Below are 19497 nucleotides of genomic sequence, written 5' to 3'. Positions count from 1 at the left end.
TATAATTTTTTTAATTACTAAAGTATGAAACTACAATCATTAGGAACATTATATGTGCTAATAAGTCCAGAAAAGAGTATTTGTATCTCCATTTATAAACAGATAATGAATTAACTATTCGCTAATGCTTAATAAATGATTCATAATTCTCAGTTAATTCTCAATAATATCTGATATTATTATCGATACCTGGTATACCTGACGTGGCAAGATGGCGCCAGGCTGTTTGGCTTGCTGTCTGCCGCTCTGTTATCCATCTGTTTTATTGTTTTTACTGCTTTTATTGCTTGTATCGCCTATCATCAGTTGTACCGTTTATACTTATGATCGTGATGCCCTTCTCGCCATAAAAGAGGTAGTTATGGCTATTTCGTGCACTGTGAGTTTTAGCGAGACATATTCTACGAACAATTCCAACAACTCTGACGCTGTCCCTAACTACATCCCGGAGTTTTTGTGTCGGCGGCCGGTCTGCCTCAATCGTTGCAAACGGAGGAGGAAACGGGGTACCCGAGGAGGCTTCTCCTGAAAGTTAAAAAACATCTCTACCGGATGGCTGCTGCGTGGACCGCATTGATGTTTCACCACATGATGGTTTGCTCGCCCGGTGCTCAATGTATCTTGCTCACCTAGTCTTCCGTTGGCTCCGTCCTGTCATCCCCTTGCTCCGAGGCGACCTGGATTCTACTATGGGCCGTGGCAGTTCGGGCTATCGCTCCCGTCCCCGTGGAATTAATCTTGACAACCTGCGTCCTCTGGCTAAAACATCCACAGCATCTTCAGTATCGATCTTAACACCGCAGAGGATGGCATTGCTAAACGCACGGTCTTTGGTAAATAAGATTTTTTTGCTCAATGACTTTTTCTCCGATCAAAACTTGGATTGTATGTTCATAGCGGAGTCTTGGGTTAAGGTAGGAGATCTCACTCCTTTCTCTGATTTACGCCCGATTGACTGCTCTTTTTTTAATTTGCCACGTCTAAACAGCCGCAGGGGTGGACTAGTAACTGTTTTTAAAAACTCTTTATCATCTCGCTTTCGGCTACTTCCAGATTTAAGCTTCAATAGCTTTTAAGTCCAACTACTTAATTTAGACTGGAACGGCCCGCTATGCATAGGTGTGATCTATCGCCCACCTCACTCCACAAAAACTTTCATCAAGCACTTCATTGAACTGATCGCCTACATGACCATTTCTTTTTTTTTATTTATGATTTATTTAACATTTTTCCATTTTACAAACATATCAAACAACCCTTACAGAAATAATAGTAATAGAAAAAAAATGTATAAATATAAATACAAATAACATATTGATAAAAAAAGTGAATAAAGAAATTAAAATAAAAAAGAAGATAATAATAAAATAAAATCAAATTAACAATTAATGCGAGGCAGATGTCTACATTTATACAGTAATCTCAAATGTTACATTTTGAGTGATGAAAGATTACAAACTGATGTACTATTGTGATCAAAAGTTGAGGTGATCAGTCTAGATCCAGCTGAAGAGTTTTAACATATAAAGAAAGGGCATCCCAAATTTTGGCAAATGTTCTGTTAGGTCTTTGAAGGGAATATCTAATCTTCTCTAGTTTTACAAAATACAAGACATCTTTCAGCCACCGTACATGCGAGGGTGGCTGAGGGTTCTTCCAGTATAATAAAATGACACGCCTAGCAAGCAAAGTAAGAAAGGCCACGAAGTTTAAAAGGTAAGTGGGTAATGCATAATTATCCGGCATCACGCCAAACAGGCCAATAATGGGTGATGGTGTTATATCTATAGAAGTAATGGCTGAAAGAGACTGAAATACTGAGCCCCAAAATGAGGAAAGAGCTGGGCATGTCCAAAACATATGGGTTAAAGTACCTAAACCCGAATGACACCTATCACATTCTGGATCAATAGTTGGGTCGATCCGTGCGAGCCTACATTTCGACCAGTGTACTTTGTGAACCACTTTACACTGAATGAGGCAGTGACGTGCGCATATAGATGAAGAATGAACCCTGTCCAGAACTGCCTCCCATGTATCTTGGTCTATTTCAATATTAAGGTCCGCAGACCAGCTGGTGCGGAGACTGTCACCTGGAAAAGGCTGTAAATTTGCAAAAATACTGATTAGTTTAGAGATTATGCCTTTACTGCTTGCTTCAAGACATAAAATATTGTCGATCTTCGATAGTTGAGGGACATTGGGAAAACCAGGGAAATGTTTACGAACATAGTCACGTACTTGTAAATATCTAAAAAAATGATTTCTCGGAATGTTATACAATGCATTCAGTTGGTCAAATGAGGCAAAAACACCTTCGATATAAAGATCTGCTACTGAGAGTATCCCTTGATTCTTCCAAGAGGCATATGCTCCATCCAATATAGATGGAGAAAACAATGGGTTTAGATGTATTGGGGCGGTTAAAGGGGTAGATTGAGAGCCAAAGTTACGTAAAAACTGAATCCAAATTTTAAGACTGCTTTTCACAATTATATTATCAGTGTATTTAAGTGGAGATAGCGTGATGGGAAAGCAGAGGAGAGCTTTTAAGTCCGAAGATCTACATGAGGCGTTCTTAATATTTAACCATGCTGGGGGACCGTCTAGATTTTTTTTATTTTTCCAATATAATAAGGATCGTATGTTCGCAGCCCAATAATAAGACAAAAAATTAGGGAGGGCCATCCCACCCAAGCCCTTAGGTTTCTGTAGAATGTCCTTTCGAATCTTCGGGGTCTTACCATTCCACAAAAATTGAGAGATAGAACTATCTAATGTAGCAAAAAAAGATTTTGGGATAAAAATTGGAATACACTGAAAAAGGTATAAGAATTTAGGGAGTACATTCATCTTCACGCAGCTGATTCTGCCTGCTATTGATAATGGGAGAAGAGACCAGCGGCGAAAATCATGTGTGAGACGACTAAGCAATGGAGAAAAATTTTGGTCGAACAGCTCTTCAAATTTTTTTGTCACCTGTACACCCAAGTATTTGAAGCTGTGTAAAGTGGCCTTAAATGGCAAGGAAGATAAAGGGTATTCAGAGGCAGCATTATTAATAGGCATTGCTTCACTTTTAGTCTGATTTAATTTGTAGCCTGAAATTTTGCCGAATTCTGTTAGCAATGCAAGCACCACTGGGATAGATTTGGCCGGGTCAGCAATGAACAGCAAAAGGTCGTCTGCATACAAGGATAATTTATGGTCAACTCCCCCCCTAGTGATGCCCAACATTGAACTGCCTCTGAGGGCAATGGCCAAAGGTTCGATAGCCAGAGCGAACAGAAGAGGGGAGAGTGGGCATCCTTGCCTTGTTCCTCTCCCAAGAGGGAAGTATTTTAAGTAGTAATTATTTGTGCGTACGCAGGCTAAAGGGGAAGTATACAAAAGCTTTATCCAAGATATAAAATAATCACCCATTCCAAATTTTTTAAGAGTGTAAAATAAAAAATCCCAATCAACTCTGTCGAAAGCCTTTTCAGCGTCCATGGATATAATTAACTCTGGAGTCTTTTTATGTGGGCTAGTGTAAAGAATGTTTAAGAGACGTCTGATGTTGTGAAAAGACTGCCTATTTTTAATTAAACCAGTCTGATCTGGGGAGATTATAGCTGGTAGTAGTGGTTCCAAGCGACATGCTAGTATCTTAGCAAGTACTTTTACATCTGCACACAGTAGTGATAATTATTACACTGAAGGGGGTCCTTATCTTTTTTAAGGATTAAGGAGATGGAGGCTTGGCGTAAAGTTTGTGGAAGTATACCAGATTGAAAAGATTCATTAAACATGTTCAGCATAAGAGGTGATAATTTCTCTGAAAATGTTCTAAAAAATTCAGCTGGAAAACCATCAGGACCTGGGCTCTTTCCACTTTGCAAAAGGCTCAGTGTTGTCTTAACTTCATCGAGAGTGATGGGATCATCCAATTTTAAGGCCAAGTCAGGATCTATAAGCGGAATATCAAGATTATGAAAAAAACTATCAAGGTGTGATTCTTCGTTCAGGCTTTCTGAGGTGTACAAGGAGCTGTAGAAATTTCTAAATTGGTTGTTAATGAGAAGTGGGTCAGTTGTGGGTCCAGAAGAAGTTGAAATTTGAGTTATATGGTTCAGAGCAGAGGACTGGCGTAGCTGGTGTGCTAGTAGTTTACTAGGTTTATCGCCAAATTCATAGTAATTATAACGGCTTTTATGAAGAGCTTCAGTGGCCTCATTCGTTGTCAGCAGGTCAAATTCAGTTTTTGTTGTAAGTATTTCTTTAGACAAATCTGGAGTTGGTGAGGTTTCCATTTTGGACTGAAGCTTCGCTAGATATTTAATTAAAGAGGACTTCTGTTCAGATGCCCTTTTTCTCTGATGTGCTGAATAAGATATGATTTCTCCCCTCAGAAAGGCTTTACAAGCTTCCCATAAAATACTAGCTGAAATGCTAGGGGTGACATTTGTAGAAATAAAAAGGTCAATCCGATCGTTGATAATTTGCACAAAATCTGGGTCATTAAGTAATAGAGTATTTAGGCGCCAGAAAGACCTAGGAGTTGTCCCACAAGGAAATGATAGATCCAATGTAAGCACAGCATGATCAGATATCACAATAGGACTATAGGAGCAATTCTTGATACATGGAATTAATTTATTATCAAGGAGAAAATAATCAATCCGAGAAAAGCTTTGGTGGACAGGTGAAAAAAAAGAAAACTGTTTTGCGTTAGGGTTAAGAAAACGCCAGGCATCAGAAACTGCATATTGTTCCATAAACGATTCAATAGTTTTTGCTGATTTTGAAATAGCTCTAGGTTTTGATGAAGAACAATCTAGAGTAGGATTCAGGCAGCAGTTAAGATCTCCTCCTAAAATAAGTTGGCTAGTGTTTAAATCAGGAAGGGAAAATAAAAGATTCTTGAAAAAAACTTCATTGTCCCAATTTGGTCCATATATATTTGCTAATACCAGATGAATACCATTAATGTGGCCAGTAATAATGATAAAACGTCCATTTGGATCAGAAATTACTTTAGATACAGAAAATGGAATTAATCTATGTATAAGTATAGCCACTCCTCGTGACTTACTGGAAAAAGAGGAATGATACAGCTGACCTACCCAGTCCTTTTTAATTTTTAAGTGATCAGCACTTGTAAGATGAGTTTCTTGGATAAAAGCTATTTTAGTGTTTAACTGCTTCAAGTGGTTGAGAACTTTGCTTCGTTTTATAGGTGAGTTAAGCCCTTTGACATTCCAGCTGGAGAATGTAAATACACCAGTAGGTGTCCCACTGAACACAGGAGACATTAAAAACTAGTTGTCACAAATTTTCTCTGGTCCCCGCAAAAAAAAAAGAAAAAAAAAACATAAGAAGAAAAAGAACAGAAAAGGGAAAGAAAAAAAAAAGAAACACACAACTACAAACACCAACCCACCCCCACCCTCCTAACCCACACACATAACTCCAACAAGTGATGTAGGCAAGAACATCTACATCAAACATATCTCCAACCAACACTGTTGCAAGCTTCCTTCTTCCTTTATACAATCCCTCCCCATATTTTACCACACAACCTCATAGTTGTATTTGTACCACTACTACATACAACCGTATGAATAACTGACTTAAAAATAGATTAATTAAACATATTTTGAACTATGACGTAATCATATGTTGGTATCAAACATTGTGTACAGTTTAACAAGTCTTTATCCCCGAACACGATGATATATCATCGTCCATGAAAAATATAAAAGGTGAAAAGAACGAGTCACCATTGTCATCAAAAAGCAATAATAGAATTCTCAAAAAAAGAAAAAAAAATTCACATTGCATCTCGACGAACAAACTTCTGTGAGAGTACCTCGAATAACGTTAGTCACCCAGTAGTAACTCCTTGAAGTGGCATGAGTGTTACGGAAAAAAAGGGGGAAAAAAAGCGCCAAGCTGTTTATGACAAGAGATGGGTTTATGTCACGTCATGTCATCGTCCAAAGCATAGAGGTGAACTACTATACGTCTAAGTTCCGAATGTAGTTGTTGGCTTCGTTAGCTGTCAGCAGCCATAGTTTCTCACCGTTCGGTAGAGTGATGCGTAGTTTAGCTGGAAAGAGAAGAGCAGGTCTGAGTCCTCGCTTGTATAGCTCCGCCATGGCATCTTTGAATTCACTGCGCAGCTTTAGGACATCTGGGCTGTAATCTTCAAATATCCGAATCTTGTGATTACGAAAGGTCAAAATTCCTTTTTTACGGGACTCACGAACCACCAAATCCTTCACCTGGTAACGGTGAAACCGCAAAACCACAGTTCCAGTTCAGGCGGTGACGCCAAAATCTGATCGCCAAATACCTCAGCAAGCATTTCGGAGAAAAAGTTAGTTGGTCGCGGTCCCTCGATTGACTCAGGGAGCCCCACGATGCGAATATTCTGCCGCCGGCTGCGCCCCTCTAGGTCTGACATTTTAGACCGCAGCCACTCATTTTCTTTAGTGAGGCCGGCGCACGCGGTCTCCAGGTGTTCAAGGTGCTGGGTTACCTCCGCGAGTCCCGATTCAAGGCAACTGATGCGCTGGTCGTGAGCCGCGACTGTGGAGTTAATATTCTCCAACTTACTGTCCAAGCTTTCAAAAGAGGCTTTAAAATCCGCGGCCAGAGAGGCTCTGAGCTCCTCGTGCAGGGCGCTAATTTCGGCTAGCCAGAGCTAGGCGAGGACGGCGCTTCACAGTCTTTTTCCACCTGTCTGCCCTTTCCTTTCGACATGTTAAGTGAAAATTTAATACTACGTACTCTAAGAGAGAAAAGTAAATAAATGTAGGTTGCCAAAAAGTTCTAAACCAACGAGGTTTGTAAAGAAGAAATAAAAGTTAAAGGGAGCTGATCGCACTCACGTCTATACCAAAGGCGACATAACCGGAAGTCCCTACATGACCATTTCTTACGACTGTTTCATACTAGTAGGCGATTTTAATATTCACATTTGCTGTCAATCAAACTCTTTTGCTCAAGATTTCATCAACCTGTTGGATGCCTTCGGCATCACACACTGGATCTCCTTTTATCTTTTGGCATTGAGCTTTCCGATATTGTACTATCCCAATTTTTGATATCCGATCACATGCCTATTCAATTTACGCTGTCCCTCACGAAGATTGCATATTGCCCTAATACGCCTACCATGCTGTCAAGAATCTACACATCCAATTTTAGCTCGGATTTTAACCAGTGCTTTACCGATTTCTACGTCAAATCGTGTCTAGATCTCGCCTCATCAGAACTGGATGCTGAACAACATCTTGACCTGCTGTACTCGGTCTGCCAAATGGCAGCAAAAAAATCTGCACCCCTGAAATTATGCAGACAAAAAATAAAATCTGAACTTTGGAAAACGTTAGAGAAACGCACTTTAAAACAAAAATATAGACAGGCTGAACGTAAATGGAAAAAGGACAGACCTACCATCCCTCTTCAACTTGTCAGATCTGCTCTGTTTTCTTATTAGTCAGCTATGGATCAAGCAAAAGCTGCTTATTTTGCCAATTTAATTGAGTCAAATCACTGTAAACCTAAAGAACTTTTTGCTGTTATTCAGTCTGTTGTAAGTCCTCCAGTGAATGTGCTATCTGACGCTTCTTCTTCTCTATGTGAGAGCTTCTTGAACTACTTAAGTGACAAAATTACAACTTTAAGGTCACAACTGAGCCCATCTGGGGTCTCAGTGGATCCCTTAAACTGTCATCTCCCGGTATCTGTTTTTACTACCTTTTCTCCTGTTACCTTAGCGAATTTGGAGTCCGTAATTTCAAAATTAAAACCTACTTCTGGCCGTGGCGAATTTTCTACACTTCTACACTTCGCTCTTTGTATCTCTGGGCCCGGTCTTGCTCACTGTCATTAACAAATGTCTTACGAGTGGTATTTTGCCAGCCAGTCTAAAAACAGCTACCGTCACACCTGCTCAAGAAGGCCTCACTAAATCCATCTGATCTCAAAAAATTTAGACCCATTTCCACCTTACCCTTCATCTGAAAAATTGTAGAAAAAATTGTACTTAATCAATTACAAACATTTCTATCCCAGAATGATATCGCTGAGCCTTTTCAATTTGACATTAGGCTGGCTCATAGCACTGAATCCGCTCTATTAAGAGTTTTGAATGACATCTTTCTCCTTACTGATGCTGGTTATCATGTGGCCTTAATTTTGCTGGATTTATCCGCAGCCTTCAATACTATTGACCACTCTGTGTTATTATCTCGGCTAGAGTCCTGGGTTGGGCTGAAGGGTACAGTGCTGAAATGGTTTAAATCATATATCTCCGACAGGAAGTTTTTTTTTCAAAATTGGTAACTTTTCCTCCTCCACGGCACCGTTAACGTGTGGTCTTCCCCAAGGCTTGATTCTAGCACCTTCACTATTCTCTCTTTATTTGCTCCCTCTTGGTTCTATTTTCAGAAAACATGGCCTGCATTTCATTTTTATGCAGACAATACACAAATACATGTCACTCAAAAAGGAAAATGAGTCCTCTGTTGTGAACTTCCTGTCACTGTGCTTGAAGGAGGTAAAAGCATGAGAACTTTTTATTTCTAAATGAGGAAAAAACAGGCCCGATGATTTGTCTGACTGTAACAGGCTGGGTAACTGGGAGGAGTTCAGATCACCCCAGGTGTGTAACCTGGGCATAACATTAGACCAGAACTTAAAGTTTAATAAACATATCTCAAAAGTGGTGGGAAATAGTTTCTACCAACTCCGCCTTCTTTCAAAAATGAAATCCTCTCTTCCTTCACACTCTCAAAAAATTGCCATACACGCGCTTATAACCTCCCGGTTGGACTATTACAACTCTCTCTATTTTGGGCTGCCTAAGTCTCAGATTGCGTGCCTACAGTTAGTGCAAAACGCAGCAGCTAGATTCTTAACAAAAAGCCTGAAATATGCACACATCACTCCTATTCTGAGGTCTCTACATTGGCTACCAGTGACACAAAGAATCAAATTTAAAATCCTTCTCTTTGTGTATAAAGCCCTACATGGTCTTGGCCCTAAATATTTATCCCAACTGATTGTTAACTACACTCCTCCAAGACACTTGCGTTCTGCTGATCAGTTTTTATTAAAAGTTCCAAAGGCCCAAAAGTATGGGTGAACGTGCTTTTGCCATAGCAGGCCCTCGCCTCTAGAACTCTCTGCCATTAGACCTAAAAAAGGCTTCGTGCTGCCTATTTTTAAGTCTAAATTAAAGACGCATTTATTTTCTAGGTTTTTTGAAGCATAAGTCCTTCCCTTTCAGAAAGGATTGGGGGGGTGTTGGGAGTAAGGAGGGGGATCAAAAAGGTCGTGTTTAGTGTTGGTCAACTGTAGTAGCATCTTTTAATTAGGATAAAATATTTTGTTATTATTTTTTATTTTTATTTTTTATTTTGCTCTTTTATTGATAATCTTTCTATGTTCCTTCCTATATTATGTGCCTATTGCTGTTTTTACTGTTTTATGCTCATATCATGTGTTTATTTTCTCTCTGTAAAGCACTTTGTGCAGCCTTGTGGCAGTTGGAAATGTGCTATATAAATAAATAGAACTTAAACTTGGACTTGACTAATCTAACAGAAACTAACACCTAACACAAACACACATTCATACCAGTGTAGAGAAGAGTGAAGAAGGTAAAGTAAGAGGTTGAGAGAATGTAATCATGGGAAAACCTTGGAGTTTGTAAGAGCAAACCAAGCGAACCAAACATAATCAAATTCACCCTCTTCTGTCTCTTTAGGTTTGCATTTAGTTCTTTCTGAAGAAGAGCAAGTTGAAGAGGTTGCAGAGTTTGAAGAGGTTGCGGTTTAAGAGAGCTTGGTTCCAGAGAGTTGCAGAGCAGAGAGAGAGGCGTAGCTTTGGTCACAAGCTTTATAGGGTGTGTTCGGATCCACCCTCCATGGAAAGTTGACCAATTAGAAACTAACTTCCCAGAGTCATGACTTTATGACTCTCTCCGAGGCAGATGAATTTGCATAGGCAAATTTTATGCAAACTGAGGCAGAAATGTTTAAGTCTCTTAAAATGTTAAAGTTACACTCGTATTAACATAAAATGTCAACAATTAATTAGTACAGCAAGTTAGCTTCAAATAACTCTAAACATGAACTGTTTATGAGCTTGTTTAGCTTCGGTAGAGTTAAACATTGTATGCAGGAGTATTAAAACCATAATATCAATACAGGAGCAGGGGAAACGCTGCAAAACACTTGATTACACATAAAGAGAGAGTAAAGTTTACATTAAAACATCAGTCTTAAGCAAGTGGCTTAAAGAAGTCCTGTTCAATTCTTTTGTGCTGTGCTGTGGGCACATTCCTTTAGGTCATAAATTCCTTGGAATCAGCTTACAATGACCATCGAGTCTTCCTTGGGCAAAAGTTGGCTCATTTGTTGAATGAAAGCAAAATAATTGTGTCTGGTCGGCCATATTCGTTATATTATTGTCTTAATTAGATTAAAGCAAATGATTCAATTACTGATGTCCATGTGACTCCTTAACTTTACCTCTGTTGCCGAGTAACTTCATTTCAATTAAGAGAGGAATCAAATACTATCTGTACTGAGTAAATTGTACAAATTTTCCAGTGTAATGCAGGATTGTAAATTTATTTATTAATGTCACTGTCGTTAAATCTGCCTCATACTGTGCTTCTCACATCAGGCCACCATGAATGCTCGCACACAAAGAATTTTGGACTCAGGATCTCTGACCCAGTCAGCTCCAGCCAGCCCCACCAGTAAAGGCACACTAATTCATCAAGCTGGGTGAGTTATACACACTTTAAATGTGCTACTAATTTATTAAATCAGTACCAGGGCCATATAATCACTGACAGTAGAGAAATAATACATAAATAAAGTAGAATATAATATTTTGGTTTCTTTGTTTTACTCTCCTTTGCATGTACTCTAATTTTGCATCATCTTGCTCTTTTTATTTGCTGAGTTTTTATATTGCTGTTGATTTTGTTTTTGCATATTGCTGTGCATGCTGTCCCTGTTTTTCGGCAATGCATTAATCTGAGTAATATGGCCTTACTTGTTGGTGTTGTAGTGCTTCCCACAGATCCAAATGCTCTTCATCTCCCTCCAGCGGATCTCCACCCATGCCTGGTGCATCCAGCTCCAGTCTCACCAATGAAGTGCCCAAGCCACCGGTCCGGGACGGTCCATCTGCTCGGCCACCATACACTCCAACACTAGGTGGTCAGGCACCCCACTCACAGCAGTTTCCACGCACCAGGAAGATGTTTGATAAGGGCCCTGATCAGGTACATCAATCATGTTTCCACAGATCTCTTTAACACAGCTCTCACAATTCTACACTGCCTATTAGTTAAATATTTATTTGAAAATTTGCTGCCATGTAGGTTTTCTTATTTTGATAGTGGGCTTTTTAAACAAAGAATCCTCAAAACATGAAGAATATTTTCAATTAAAAATGAACCACCACTTTTGTTTGTCATATTGGTATTGATAAGAGATGATTTTCTGCATATTAAAATGATTTTGAGGGGGATCTTGTGACACTGACAGTTGGAGAAATAAATAAATGATTGTTTTAGGCATAATAAAGCACAATATGTCTTTAATTATACAATGTGGGGACTGAGTTACATATTGTTATTTATTTGCATGTTTCTAAGACTGCTGAGGATGGAGATGAGACTGCTGTTCACAGGAGCTTCGTCAGTTTGAGTCTGCAGACAGGTCTTTGTGACTGGAGTGCCAAATACTTTGCTCAGCCTGTCATGAAGGTGGGTGATGCAGGAATCAAAGGTCATATCTTAACCCTCTGGGGTCTAAGGGTGTTTCGGGGCTCTGGAGAAGTTTGGACATGCACTGACATTTGTGTTGTTTTCAGTATCTTAAAAACATACTAATGGCTAAAGTGTGATAACACTGTAAACAGCACAAGTTGAGCTACAATAATACCTAAGCAGAATGTTTGTGTGTGTTTTTGTTTTTGAGAAAGAAACGTTTATGCGTGATTAGTGAAAAAATTAAATTTTGAAGCTACTGAAACAAGGCCGTGAAACACACAGAGAACATTTGTGCACAAAACTTTTGAGAACTGGATCTTGTAGCCTAGTGTTTTTGCTTCAAAATGATGTGATAATCATCTTGTTCACTTGCTCACAGAAAACAATATAATGAATAATGAATACAATGAATCAGTTGGTTCTTCTATGTGGAGTTTGCATGTTCTCCCTTCGTTTGCGTGGGTTTCCTCCCAGTTGCAATGGTTTCCCCCACAGTCCAAACTCCTTTGTTACCTTTGCTTATATCTTTATAGATGTATTGATACAATTTTAATAAAAGGTAATACACGGGTCAAAAATGGGAACATTAAAATAACACATTGTAGATCTGAAAGAATGAAATATTTTTATTAAATGCTTTGTTCTTTGAGTAGTTGAATAACGAAAATAACATAAAATGATTTATGAAAATCCAATTTATTAACCCATGGAAGTCTGGATTTGAAGTCACACTCGGAATTGAAGTACAAAAAAAAACACTACAGGCTGATCCAACATTGATGTAATGTCTTTACAACAAGTCAAAATGAGGCTCAGTATTGTGTGTGTCCTCCATGTGCCTGTATGACTTCCCTACAAAGCCTGTGCATGTTCCTGGTGAGGTGACAAATGGAGATCTATGAGATCTCCTCCCAGACCTGGACTAAAGCATCCACCAACTCCTGGACAGTCTGTGGTGCAATGTGTGGCATTAGTGGATGTACGGAGACATGATTTTTCAGATGTGCTCCATTGCATTCAGGTCTGAGGAACGGGTGGGCTAGTCCATTGTAATAATGCCTTCATCTTGCAGGATCTGTTAATACACTTCAGACACATAAGGTCTAGCATTGTCTTGCAGTAGAAGTAACCCCAACCACATGGCCAACCACACCGGCATACTGTATGGTCTCACAAGGGGGCTTAGATTCTCATCACGGTACCTAATGGTAGTCGGGCTACATCTGGTGAGTACATGGATGGCTGTGCGACCTGAAAGAAATGCCACCCCACACCATTACTGAACCACTGTAAAACCAGTCATGCTGAAGGATGTTGCAGGCAGCAGAACATTCTCCACAGCGTCTCCAGAGTCTGTCACGTCTGTCACATGTGCTCAGTGTGAACCTGCTTTCATCTGTGAAGACCACAGGGTGCCAGTGGCAAATTTGCCAATCTTGGTGTTTTCTGGCAAATACCAAACATCCTGCGTGGTGTTGGGCTGCAAGCACTACCCCCACCTATGGATGCCAGGCCGTCATACCACCATCATGGAGTCTGTTTGTGACCGGTTGAACAGACACATTTGTGGCTTGCTGGTGATCATTTTGCAGACCTCTTGCAGTGCTCCTCCTCTTCCTCCTTGAACAAAGGCGGAGGTGGTGGTCCTGCTGCTGGGTTGTTGCCCTCCTTACAGCCTCCTTCACGTCTCCTGATGTAGTGGCCTGTCTCTTTGTAGTGCTTCCATGCTCTGGACACTACACTGACAGACACAACAAACCTTTTCGCCCCAGCTTGCACTGATATGCCATCCTGGATTAGCTGGACTACCTGAGCCACTTGTGTGGGTTGTAGACTCCATCTCATGCTACCACTAAAGTGAAAGCATCGCCAGCATTCAAAAGTGACCAGAACATCAGCCAGAAAACATAGGAACAAAGAAGTGGCCTGTGTTCACCACCTGCCCAACCATGTCTTTACTGGGGGTGTCTTGCTAATTGCCTGTAAATTTAGACCTGTCGTCTGTTCTGTTTGCACAACAGCATGAATAATTGATTGTCAATCATTGTTGCTTCCTAAGTGGGTTTGATTTCACAGAAATGTGACATTGAGTTATATTGTGTTGTTTAAGTGTTCCCTTTATTTTTTGAGCAGTGTAGATGCAAATAATGTATTTCAAATATATATATATATATATATATATATATATATATATATATATATATATATATATATATATATATATATATATATACTGCTGCTGCTACCATGTTCAGAGTGCTATACCATAAACCATTCCTCAGAAATACTCTGTGCTGTATTTTAATGATCTAGGAGCAAAATCTAAAGCTCATCACACATAAGCATTAAGAGCATGTCCGAGTCCACTTTTGCTATATTAAGGATGGAAAAATATGCTATGCACCATGGAGCATGGTCTAACAGGGTTGTGCTAATTCCCTCAATGAGTTATGGGTGTGTTTTTAGCATAACATACATTAAACCAATCCGAGTCTCATTTTACATTCCCTTTAAGAGTCAGTTGCTTCAGGCCATCGCAAATTTGCTATTTACATGGCTGACTTTCTAAGTGGAAAAACTGAATGCTTCACTAGTGTGAAAACAGTTAAACAGACCATTTGTGCAAGGATAAAGAATGAGCCCTCTCCATTCGGCCTCTTTACTTTCTCTTTACTTTTACTCTTTACTTTACTTCTTTACTTTACTTTAGTGGATAAGGAAACAGTGTTGTTCACACTTCACTGAAGACATTTATTAGCCTAAATGTTTAATTTTGTTGAAGCACAAAGATTTGTTTCTAAACTATTTCTAAATTCAGTTCTAATTTCCAGCAAACAAATAAATGAACAATAATAACAAAGTGTGGTCAAAAAACCGAGTTATATCCAAACACGTCCTATGCCCCATATGGTCCAAAACCTGACAGATAGACAAATCTAAACTTGTTTTTATTAAAACAAATGTAAATATTCATATAATTAATAATTATAATAATAATATTAACAACATAACACAAAAGCAACCTGTCATGAGTAAACTGAAAAAGTCCCCCCAATATGAAGAAGGCATACAGGTAGTAGATTTTATATTTATGTAGAAAATAGTATATATATATTTTTTTTTTTACATTTTAATTCTTTAACTTTTTTTTATTTGAAAAGATATTTGTGTATTGCTGTACATCCTTTGTGTATTATGCAATGTGTTAGCATGTGGACAACTAACACGCTGGACTTTAGGTGTCAAAATAGCACCGTGTCAAAAATGCGCCTTAACACACCTTTCTAGACTGGCACACCCTTGAGTCCATAAATTGGTGCAAATGGATTTTCTATTTGCTAACAATGTCATACAAAATGTGGAAATTATGGTTGTGCTGGTCTGAAAATAGCAGGAAATCATGCCAAACACATCTTGCGCCTTATTGCACTGGGTGTATGATAGTGTTCGTTAACACTCAGACTGTTCACATTTAAATGGCCTTCCTGGTTGCGAAGGCTATTTAAACTCAACACACCACAAAGGTTTGGTTTAACCCCTACCCAGCGCCCCGACGAGGACGCACTGAGGTGCTGTTTTTCCACATGTCAATGTTTATGAATAGTTTAAACCAAAAAGAACATGAGTAATCTTGAGAAATCTTGAAAAAACTGTACATCAGTTTAAAGCTACAACCGCTAAGCACTCATTGCAGCTAGTTGTTTTTCAATGGAAAGCTTATAAAATATGTATTTGCTAAATTTGTGCAAGTTTTGCAGAAAGCGCTTATGTTAAGCTTAATGTTTACACCGTTTTACCATGGTACTTACACGTGAAAACGCAGTCTTTGTAGTCAAAGGCAAGTCTATGTCATAGCTTACAGTGTTACAGATAAAATAAGACCACAAACTGAATAAAAAGTCAAGTTATAGTTACCAAAATCTGCTATCGAATCGATCAGTCACAGAAGTTACTTCCTACTTACCAGAAGTTTGACTGACAGAGAAACGAGACAATGGATACATGAATTTTGATCTTATTGGTCGGCCGTCATGTTATTGCAGTCTTTATGCTGTTACTGGCTCAGTGAGCTGTCAATCATTACGCGATGCACCTGCCCCCCCACAGCTGCTACAGTTCAGGCTAAAGGCAGAGCGGCTCGTTTGCAAAAAGAAAACAAAAAATGCATCGTCAAAAGTTTTGATCTGCTGAAAAGCGTTTTTGAGAGATTGTTTGAAGCGAAGAGGAGAGTATTTCCAAGTAGAGCTGATACCTAGATGACGTGGATGAACTTACTTCCGTTTTTTTTAAAGGTGAGTATTTACTCTCATTGCCTCATTGTTTACATCTCAGGTCTTCTCTATGTTTAGCCTGCTTGTGCCTATAAGAGTGAATGTCTCTCCGCTAGCCATAATCTTTCAGTAATGTTTGACATTATTATACAGTGTGTTTGCAATTTATCTGAATGGCTGCTGTTAGGTAAGCTATCTGTATAAAAGCTAAGCTATCTGTATAAATTATCATATGTATATGGGCTTTAGAGTAAATCGTGTTCGCTACTCAAGTACAAATACAATTGTTTACAATAGAATTCTAACTCTGTTTTTTTTGTCATGTAGCTGAATCTCTGCTGAGGATTTCAAGCAGCAGCAAACTCCCATGAAGCACTTTCTGCCAGTGAGTGAAGAGCAAACCAACAATAACTCTTGTTGCATATGCAATGGACTTATTTCACACAATGTCCTACTTGTGCTCAAATAAATCATTTATACTATACGTTTCTGCTTATTATTTTAGAATTACAAAAATTAGTGTTGTGTAAAACCTTTAGTACGTGAGGTCATTAGACTTCGTCTCCACAAACAAGGAGAGGGAGAAAATCACAAGACATTGTCTCAGAAAATAATTCCAGAAATTTCTTTTTGCATAATATTGGTGTCAAATTCAAAACAAATACTCAGGAGATATGTGGCTTTTGACCTATTACTTTTATGTGCTGCTCCAGAACAAATTTCACATATTTGTGTATGAAATAATGCTTAGTGTGGTGGAACTTTTTTACATTTCTTAAGCATCTATAACTTTTTTTTTCATTTTAAGCATTATAAACTCTAGATGATGGATAACAAAAGCCCAGAGTGTCTTTTTTGCAAAGATACAAAAACTTTGAATATAGACCAAATCATTCAGTAAATGTTTTAGTTTGGTATGGTCATTTTTGAGAAAATGCCTCTGACGATGAGTGAGAGAAGAACATCGACATACTGTAGCCTCGGAAAACTTTTTACAGTAATCTCATTTTGCATGCTATCTTCATCAATTTAAAATATAAACTCATGAAATACTTGGCTTTCAAGTCATATTTTTTTCTAGGACATTACATCAATGTTTTCCTGTGTTTTTTATATGGAAAACTAATATTGAACAATACATTTTTTTCCTCATGACTTCATAATGTATACATTTTATAGTTTTATAAAAATATATAAAATTTGTATATTTTTTTACATGTAACTTCTTTCCTTTTACCAGTAAAGCTCAAAGTGTCTTCTTTCCAATGATACAAAATTTGGTGTTTGTAGCTTACTGGAGTCAGGTACTGTTACTATTTAAAGTTAGGTACAGTAGGTGTAAATGCCCAAAATTGAATACTGGCTAACAGGTTAAACAATCAAACAGACAAACAGCAGCCACTGTTAGCAAAAATGACATAAATCTTTTTAAACAATCAACCCCAGTTTGAATTTACCTCTTGCAAGTAGATAGATAATTAGATATATAATATCTGTGTTTGGAGTTTCTGATGGCAATATTTATTACGTGGCTATTCTATTCTGTGCTTTTATTACAATTCTGTTCACTGTCAAACTCTGCTATTGCAACCAAGCATCATCACAGTATTTCTTAATTTGTTCAGCTTTTTCATTGTCTTCTTTTTGTCATATACAAATTAGAGTTTTGTATTTATGCAGAAACTGTCTGCCTGTCTGTTTCCAGAGATACTCAATTAGTTTAACATCAGGGCTCTGGTCACGCCTTCATTATTTTAGCTGTGTGCTTAGGGTTATTTTCTCGTTGGAAGATAAGCCTTCGGCCCAGTCTAAAGTCTTGCGCACTCTGGAGAAGGTTTCCATCCAGGATTTCCCTGTACTTGGCCGCATTCATCTTTCCCTCAATTGCAACCAGTCGTCCTGTCCCTACAGCTGAAAAACACACCCACAGCATGATGCTGCCACTACCATGCTCTGGAGCTCAGCCAAAGTGATATTTGGGTTCTTTTTTACTTTTCACCAAGGCTCTTCTACTCCAATAGCTCAGTTTGGCCTGACAGCCAGCTCTAGGAAGTTGCCTTTCATTTAAGGATTATGCAGGCCACTGTACTCTTTGGAATCTTAAGTGCAGCAGATTTTGTGTTTTTGTTTGTTTATTTGCTTGTTTGGTTTTTTATTTTTATTTATTTATTTATTTTTTTTGGAACCTTGGCCAGATCTGTGTCACTGAACTCTTCAGACAGTTCCTTTGACCTCATGATTCTCATTTGCTCTGACATGCATTGTGGCTTTCCTAATCATGTCCATTCAGCATAATCAAACACAGCTAGACTCAAATGAAGGTGTGGAACCATCTCAAGGATGATCAGAAGAAATGAACAAAAAACCTAGGACCATGTGATATTTGTAATTTTTTCTTTTTTCAATAAATCAGAAGAAATATGAACAATTCTGTGTTTTTCTGTCAATATGGGGTGCTGGTTCGAGCCTCAGCTGGGTCAGTTGGCATTTCTGTGTGGAGTTTGCATGTTCTACCCGCATTCATGTGGGTTTCCTCTGGGTGCTCCGGTTTCCCCCACAGTCCAAAGACATGCGGTACAGGTGAATTGGGTGGGTTAAATTGTCCGTAGAGTATGAATAAGTGTGTTTGGATGTTTCCTAGTGATGGGTTGCAGCTAAAAGGGCATCCGCTGCGTAAAAAACATGTGCTGGATAAGTTGGCGGTTCATTCCACTGTGGCCACCCCAGATTGATAAAGGGAAAAGAAAATGAATGAATCAATGATCTTATGGCTTCAATATAACAATGAGTGAAAATGTAAGGGGGCCTGAATACTTTACGAACCCTCTGTGTATGTTTTAGTTGTTTTAATGGTGTCTTTATAATGTCTTTATTGTATTGTACTGTAAGTACATTTTAAAAAACTATACAATTTATTAGATTAGGCCTATTGTTATTATAATATTTACTGACTTGCAAATGAATTGTAAATACCAATATTGTTTATTTTAGTAGGCAAAATTTACTTGTACAGTAACTGTATGTGTGTATATATATATATATATATATATATATATATATATATATATATATATATATATATATATATAAATTCATTCATTTTCTTGTCGGCTTAGTCCCTTTATTAATCCAGGGTCGCCACAGCGGAATGAACCGCCAACTTATCCAGCAAGTTTTTACGCAGTGGATTCCCTTCCAGCCACAACCCATCTCTGGGAAACATCCACACACACACACACACACACACACACACACACACACACACACACACTATGGACAATTTAGCCTACCCAATTCACCTGTACCACGTCTTTGGACTGTGAGGGAAAACGGAGCACCCGGAGGAAACCCACGCGAAGGCAGGGAGAACATGCACACTGCACAAAGAAACACCAACTGAGCCGAGGTTCGAACCAGCGACCCAGCAACCTATATATATAT

At 38.6% G+C, this 19497-nt stretch overlaps 2 protein-coding genes across 14 annotated transcripts in view; one reads left to right on the top strand and one right to left on the bottom strand.

Annotated features, from left to right (window-relative positions):
• LOC147836337 (uncharacterized) overlaps nucleotides 1–19497 on the bottom strand; it is a 432239-nt gene that overhangs the window by 252518 nt on the left and 160224 nt on the right. The window lies entirely within an intron of this gene.
• The window catches only part of rptor (regulatory associated protein of MTOR, complex 1), a 236070-nt gene that overhangs the window by 160631 nt on the left and 55942 nt on the right, over nucleotides 1–19497 (top strand). For 7 of the 13 annotated variants that reach the window (XM_087257152.1, XM_087257149.1, XM_087257147.1 and 4 more), the window contains exons 23-25: nucleotides 10684–10787; nucleotides 11116–11293; nucleotides 11669–11779. In XM_087257152.1, the coding sequence (XP_087113278.1) occupies nucleotides 10684–10787; nucleotides 11116–11293; nucleotides 11669–11779 (393 nt within the window). Of the gene's footprint in view, nucleotides 1–10683; nucleotides 10788–11076; nucleotides 11294–11668; nucleotides 11780–19497 lie in introns of all 13 variants that reach the window. The other 6 variants (XM_087257148.1, XM_087257143.1, XM_087257142.1 and 3 more) reach the window with 1 other exon arrangement.

This window comes from Danio rerio, chromosome 6 (assembly GCF_052040795.2).
Source record: "Danio rerio strain M-AB ecotype USA chromosome 6, GRCz13ab, whole genome shotgun sequence".
Taxonomy (NCBI): Eukaryota; Metazoa; Chordata; class Actinopteri; order Cypriniformes; family Danionidae; genus Danio; species Danio rerio.
This window is presented reverse-complemented; position numbering and strand designations above follow the sequence as displayed.